Raw genomic sequence first — 7,984 nt, 5'->3', positions numbered from 1 at the left:
TACCTGTGAATATTATATTCCATTCCTGCCAATAGATCCTGAATGTTACACACTGGACTTTGAACGCAGGACTTAATAAACAAGATTGGTATTTACAGCCTACCTAAGTACATAAACCTAGGCTAAATACTTTCACCAATAGGCAGTACACACTGGGAAACTTTTTTGAGCCAGTAAACAATAAGCCTACAATAAAACATATTAATAAATAAAAAAACATAAATATAAAATATGAAAGAGTAAATTAATTTGAAATAGTGAGAATTGGCATTAATGCGGCTGTATTAGCCCTTGTTATATATAAAGTACAGGTACCAGTCTGAAACACTAACCTAGACCCAATCATGTGACTACAGGTGTATACAATATATTTCATCTAACAGCATTATACTTCAGGTGATGAAATGAATGGATAACTACCTCATCAATTAATATTCACTATCAGACTGTCATTCGTAATCTGAACCTCTCATCCAGCTCTTATTACTTCAGGTTTGCATCTGTTATTTGGCTGATGACAGACTCTTTGCAGGAGGAGGAGGAGGAGGAGGAGGAGAAAGTTTAGAGTGGGACGCTAAAAAGTCAAGGATGCAGTGAGATGCGCAACTTTTTTGTGAATGAAAGGGGAGAAGGGGGTCTGCGCCCGTTTTGTCCCAGGCGGGCGCTAATCTCGCCTGCTGGGGCCGCAGTGTCACCGGACCGCTCTGGACCATGACCTTGGACAGCATGGACGAGGTGGACATTGACGTGGAGGGACAAACAGACTGTGATGAAGATGCGAAGACCACAGATTTCTCCGTGTTTAAGGATACTGCTGACACTCCCGAGCACCGGGTTGAGGGAGGCTTCACGGTCCGGTTACAGGACGGTCCGGGCGAGAGAGCCGCCTCGGTGAAGCCCCCGTACTCTTACATCGCTCTCATCACCATGGCCATCCTCCAAAGCCCCAAAAAGAGACTCACCCTCAGTGAGATATGTGATTTTATCAGCCAGCGCTTTGCGTATTATCGGGAGAAATTCCCTGCGTGGCAAAACTCAATCCGCCACAACTTGTCTTTAAACGACTGCTTTGTCAAAATGCCCCGCGAACCTGGGAATCCTGGAAAGGGGAATTACTGGACCCTGGATCCCATGTCGGCCGATATGTTTGAAAACGGAAGCTTTCTCCGGCGGAGGAAACGCTTCAAGAGGCAGCATTTCTTTTTGGGGGCGCTGAAGGACTCCAGGGCGCAGGAGCGCAGACTGATGCCCGTGTTTCCTCTGCTCGGAGCGCACAGGTTGGGTTCTTGTCTCCGGGCTCCCGATTTATATCACGACCTGGGCATAAGAAGTCGTTTAAGCTCCCACACTAGCTGCAGTATTCCACCTGTGAGCAGCATCATACCTGCGCTGTCCTCGCTCCTCTCCAAGAGTTTCCCCTCATGTCTAACCTTTGAACATTTGGAGCCGGGACGCTGCGCTGCGGTCCCGTCTTTTGCTCCAAACTCCTCGTTCATGCCTCACGTCTCGCTGCACGGAATGATACCCGGATACCCGGTTTCTCACTTGTCTAGTTTCCCCACTGGGATCATAAAAGTTTCGTCTAATTCAATTTAATTGAACGGTGCCCGGAAAACTGAAACTCCTTCCTCTCAGCCTGAGAATAAACCCATGGTACATGTAAATAAAATAATTACTACCATTTTCAATGGAGTCAAAGGTTGTGAACATTCAGCAATTTGTTTTCTTTAGGCAAATGTTTTTTAATATCTGATATTATACAATTTTTAATATGTTTGTAATAAAACGTGATTGAATTTACAGAGTCTGTGCAATTTGAATTAACATCACGGGGTTTATCATTAGACATCAAATAATAGCCCCTGTAGACATATCATTTAGATTTAGATTTAGCCCTACTGTTGTAGTGTTTCTCTTTTTTGGGGGCCAAATGTATTGACTAGACTTAATTGAAAGATTTGTGTGAATTGAAACGCATTAAAGTAAAATGTTTCTTTCAAGGATCACAAAAATAAAAAAATATGAATTTCATATTTTTAAAAGAATTCAACACAACTAATTATATAACAGCAATAATAATAACAGAGCATGTGTGGCAAAAGAAGGGCTTTTATTTTATAAGATCAGCAGAAAAAATACTATTATAATGATGAATAAAAACAACAGAGCCACCAACAATCAAGCTCTTAATGTATCCGATAGGTTGTCCGGCTGGAAAAAGAAATGGAAATCGCTCAAATGTGGCAATGTCGCTGCGGATGAAGGATCAGGTTTTAGAGTGGATGTCAACACAAGAGGTCACAAAAGATCTGAGCAATGAGCACATGTTCTCCACCCTCCATTGTTTATCGATTGTCCGTTTGTGTGTATGATTTCTGACAGATCGCGTTTGATTTAAAGCAAAACAGGCCTGGTCAGTCTCTGCAGCCGACAGCAGTGTTCAGCATGAATATCAAATACATCTGATCATCTGGTCGTCTGGTTTTATAACTGCACCGCTGGCTTTCATCGGACGTAGCCTGCTTTGTGCTGTTTGTTTTCTTACGTGGAAATGTGCAGGCGCACAGACAGTGCATTTAGGAATTAAAGATTCAGATTGTTTGGTAAAGTAGCAATACAGCAAGTGAAAAAAAAACCGTGATAATAATTTTAATTAAATTGCCAAAAGTACTGAAAAACGTTAAAGGTAAAGTGGTCATGATGCAGAGTGGCCCCTTTTTCTGAGTGATGCATTTATAGTATCACCATTTAATGTTGCAGACTCTAGAGCTGTTTGTGAAGTAAGCCATTGGATAAATGTAAGACTAACTTAAGTAAAACGTTTGTATATGTGTGTGTGTGTGTGTGTGTGTGTGTGTGTGTCTAAGAGATTTTAAAAGAGTGTGAAACAGGGTGAGTATTTAGTTTCAACACTAATTTAAACATAGGAATAAAAAGAACCAGTATCATGGGTAAATAAGATCTTGGAACAAAATTTGCAGTGTCATGATTGTTAATGTGCTTTCCTGCAGTGTGGTTCCTGTTAAGCATTAATTCCTTAGAATAGGAAACCCAAACTTTACATGGAATATCTATGATGACCATGCAGTTATTCCTATTTTTCAGTCTTAAAGTTTCACCTTTTTTTCAAAAACAGAAACATGTGAAGGTGCAAAAGAATTTATTTTAGTCCATCAACATAGGTTTAACGTGGTTTTACCGTTTTATGTACAGTTTTACATTTTCTTACCGTCAGTTTTTACAGGCTTGCTAAAATGTTTTGCAGTGCTGATGCTTTAATCCAGAAGAACACTGGGTAAATGTTTCCCAGAATGTAGCTGCTGGTGTAAGTGTGATGTGGCTCATAGCAAAATCTTCTCCCGTCTGTAAACAGCTGCCTTCCACCAAAATAACCCCTCAGGGAGTAGTTTGCTTTTCCTGGCACACTTAGTCATTTAATTCAGTTATAGCACACATGCACGCTAACGGTCCCGTTCCCCTCTCTGAAAAAAATAAAATCTCAATATATCCCCACGGAGTGTGGTCTATATTAAAGTCAGTCAGCGATGTGTGTGCACTGCAGCATGAGCCCCGTGACAGGAAATATGATGGGGTCGTGTGTATATTTGAAGAAACGGGGACCAATTTCCAATCCCAAAAAACTGGAATGGGCAGATGACAGAGACATGTAACAGCCGTGCACAAACTCAGCATTTATCCACGTCTGTGTAAAAAGAGAAAGACTGAGAGTGGAATGAGGTAAATGCAAAGGTATGGATGAAAGTTAGTTAAGACAAAAACTTGCTCATGTTAAGTCAAAATCTTGAAATAGAAAGTCAAAATTTTAACTTACTGTCATGTCATTTTGACTTACCATGAGCATTTATTTAAATCATAACCAACATTTCATATATTTAGGCGGAAACAGGCTTCCATACAAAGCTTGAAAAAAGTAAGTGTATAGGAAACAAGAAATCAGACAAATGAATATGAGGTCAAGGTGACAATCCAATTTATTTCCATTGACAACTTTTCCTTCAAACGGCCACGATCATCATTATTTGGTAGATCCTCGGCTCTCTTTCAGAGGTGTAGATGTATGGTAGGGACTAATGTGTCCGATTAAACACCTGAAATAAAACCAAAGCAGAGAGCTGGAGACATGATGTAATCACCCATTAACTGCTGCCACACTTTTGATCATTTGTCTTTGTGTGTGTGAGTGGACAGGCTCACATGTGTTTGCCCATTTCACAACTCCCCAGAAAAACTGCAGTTTCCTGGTCAACAACCGACACACAGAGGTGGACCAAGAGCAAACACCAGGAGCGCTACAGGCTCAGTGACATTCTTTGATGAAGGGACATTTGGTTTCAGTTAATTTTTTTTTTTATTCTCCTGCAACTGTGTCTTGGGATTTGTGCTGTTTCTTTCTTGACATCTTTCTCGCCTTATACCAGCTGAACTCTTAAAATGAGTTAAATAATAATTTCACCCAAATTACAAAATACATATTTGATCACTCAGTCTATGACGTCTGGCTATACAAATATTTAAAATTTCAACTCAGTTTATTTTTTGAATAATCCACTCAGTAAAAATACTGTTATTTTTCAGGAAGTCCTGCACACCTACAGTGCATGAACAAGTCTACAGCCATGCTAGCTGCCGTGTGCATAGGCATAAAGTCTATAGCATGCTAACATGTTTAAGGACAATGCTAACATGCCAATATATATCAGGTATAAAATATTCACAAGGTTAGATTAGGATGTTAGCACGCTAATAAACACTAAACACAAAGTAGGCTGAAAGGAATGTAGTTTGGCAGGTACAAAATATTGGCCTATAGTCACCATTCAAAATAGGTTCAAAAGCAAAAGACTTTCGAAGATCTTGAAAAAACATTAATATTTAGACCATATTAGACAAGGATATTAATATTTTTAATTCTTTTCAACACTGGTTCCCAACCTTTGTTCTTAGTGGACCCCTTTTCTATAGTTGAAAGTAAGTAAGTAAGTAAGTAAGTAAGTAAGTAAGTAAGTAAGTAAGTAAGTAAGTAAACTGACATATTTTATAGATATGTATATTATATTTAATGCTTTACAAGTACAGTACAGAACAACTGATACTCTGTAAATTTAACCCAAATGTGAATGCAATGAGTGTTTGTGTTAAATCAGGGATTTTGATAATTTCTTTCTAATTTTGATATTTTTAGGAACTTTTTATACAACTCTATTGCTTTTGTTATGTATTTACTTATATGACATGACCTGACTGTTGCCAGACAACTCTTTCTGGCAAAAAGGCTGAAGACTAACTTCTCGCAAATATTGCATATGGCTTCGGAGTAGTCTAGGCTGTTACCAATATGCCCACACCTATAGCAGTAGGTGAAATTTCTTACTTCACATTATTGTAAAGAAATTCTCCCGTTACAATTTCCTGGAAGATTCTAGTTGGCAGCACACAGCCACAGTAGTGCCATGTTTATGTCATTTTATATGAAGCATTAAATGCGCTGAAATTACACCTTCGTGTGGACCTACCAGTGCAATATGACTTTAGAAAAATACCTTCACACTAATCAATATCGTGTAACAACATAACAACCTTTTCTGAATATCACCCAGTTTTGTTCACTGGGGTATCAGCTGCTTCATTCATGCTTCACCAACAGTGACTCATTCATAAACTGTTTGGTTACCAGCTGTCTTATAACGTCCAGTCACATCATAACCCATCAGCCTCCCCACCAAAGGTCTTTAAACTAGAAGTGGCTACAGGGCCCCTCTACAAGACCGTGCTTTCAGATCAGGTACCAATGCAGGACAAAGCTTAAGGCCTTCATCTGTTTTTGTGCCATTTTCACAAACAGAGTTGCAGTTATTTAAATACCACTAACCAGCTGCCACAAAGGAAATATAGTCGTGTTTAAGAGAGACAACCCAACCTGTTTATCCACTAAAAAAAAGGAAACAGAAGTTTCCTACTTGTTAGCAGAGTGAATTACACAGCTATTGTAGCGTTTGTACCCAGTGTTAAACCAAGAATAATGGAGGAAATGAAACACGGTGGGACATCAGTACTGCTGACTGAACAAACTCTGCTGCGCAGGGCAAAACTTTATTGACACATGTCAACTGACATTAGGTCAACACCCAGCACATCCCATTGGCTGTCATTATTTAGGATTACATTAAGTTTTATATAATATTTATATATAATATATAATATTTATATTATATAAACAACAAAAATATCTTGATATAAATTGAGAGCATATATGTTAACACCCCCACTTGCATCAGGTTTTTCTACCTTGCATCATGTACATTTCACATACATGTTTAATCTCCAAACATAGACTTTGCAAACTTAATCAACTGTGTTCCAGGCTTTGTCATCACATCTGCAACCATCTTCTCTGTTGGGCAATAGTCCAAACTTATTTTTCCCTCATTCACAGTTGACCTCACAAAATGATACTTTATGTCAACATGTTTACATCTCTGTCTGCTTACAGGGTTCTTTACTAATGCTATAGTACCTTGGTTATCCTCATAAACCTTCGGTGGTGGGTACTGACGTCCGTCAATGCCCTCTAGTAGTTGTACTAGATACATACACTCTTGTGTTGTGGCAGCTAACGCCATATACCATATACTCTGCCTCACAAGAAAGTGCAACCGTAGGCTGCTTTTTGGTCTTCCATGAAATCAAAGGACCAGTTTCATTTAGGCTTACACAATAACCAGTTGTACTGCACCTATCAGTTACATCGGTTGCCCAATCTGCGTCACTGTAAGCATGTAGTCTCAGATTCTCATCGTCACATTTTCTGTAACACAACTCTTTGTCAACTGTACCTTTTAGATATCTCAGTACATGTTTCACAGTAGTCCACTGCTCTTCTGATGGCTCAGTAAAGTTCTGTGACAGTTTACTTACAACAAAACTTAAATCTGGTCTTGTACATGTAGTCAGATAGATTAGGCTACATACTACCTCTCTGTACTTTCTGACATTCATGATTTCTGCGTCACCTGACTAGTTCAATCTTTGTTCACAAGGTGTCGTTCTAGGTTTACAATCTTGCATGTGAAACCTTTGGAGTATTTTTCCCACATATTTCTTCTGCAACATTTTCATACACTTAAAAAAAAATCAATGCCAAGGAAATGTTTCAGTTTTCTGCTTAAATTTTTCAGTCTTTCATCTTAAATTCGTCTTTGCTTTGAGCATCTCATTCACAGTCTTCATTGCATTTTCATCACTTATCAAGTCATCAACCCATATTATCATGATCACTTTTTCTTTTTCTCTTTCCCTTGTGTAAACACAATTATCTGCAGGATTTTGCACAAAGTTGTTTTCACTCAGATACTTTTGATACATTTTGTTCCAATTTCTGCCGGATTGTTTTAATCCGTATAGTGACTTTTCTAGTTTATACACCAACTTTTCATTTGTGTTAGATTTCCCCTCATAACCCTCTGGTTGTTCCATGTAAATCTCGCAAACTATTGGTGCATGTAGGTAGGCAGTTTTGACATCCATCTGATGTAAAATCAGGTTTTCCTGTACTGCTTTTTGCATCAACACTGATACTGGTCATGTTAGCAGTAGGTGAAAATGTCTCCTAATGGTCTTCACACATCTTTTGACTGTATCCTTTGGCTACATATCGTGCCTTGTATTTGTCAGATCCATCAACATTGTTCTTAATAGCATACACCCATCTACCCCCCACTGCTTTCTTACCCTCAGGCAAGTTGGTTAAGGTAAATGTGTCATTTTCTCTTAGCGATCGCATGTCTTCATCCATTGCATTAACTCACTCTTTTGAGTGAGGCTACAGCTTCCCTGAATGTTAGGGGTACATCACACATTAGTCTGTAACAATAATCAATGCTAGTCAGTAGCTGATCAGGCGTAGTAACTGGAACTTGGTCTGGAGTTTGTCCTGGACTCACATCAGTATTTGGCCTGGTCTTAC

At 39.0% G+C, this 7,984-nt stretch overlaps 1 protein-coding gene across 1 annotated transcript; it reads left to right on the top strand.

Moving 5' to 3' along the window:
- The first annotated feature begins 597 nt into the window (after positions 1-597).
- On the top strand, positions 598-1,912 carry LOC118327173 (forkhead box protein D1-like). The gene has a single exon (XM_035660438.1). The coding sequence runs from the start codon at positions 712-714 to the stop codon at positions 1,594-1,596; it is 885 nt and encodes a 294-aa protein (XP_035516331.1). The 5' UTR covers positions 598-711; the 3' UTR covers positions 1,597-1,912.
- Positions 1,913-7,984: the final 6,072 nt, after the last annotated feature.

The sequence above is a fragment of the Morone saxatilis genome, unplaced genomic scaffold (genome assembly GCF_004916995.1).
Source record: "Morone saxatilis isolate NCDOM2014 unplaced genomic scaffold, NCSU_SB_2.0 Contig17, whole genome shotgun sequence".
Lineage (NCBI taxonomy): Eukaryota > Metazoa > Chordata > Actinopteri > Moronidae > Morone > Morone saxatilis.
Note: the sequence above shows the minus strand (reverse complement) of the source record. Positions and strands in the feature narration are given on the sequence as shown.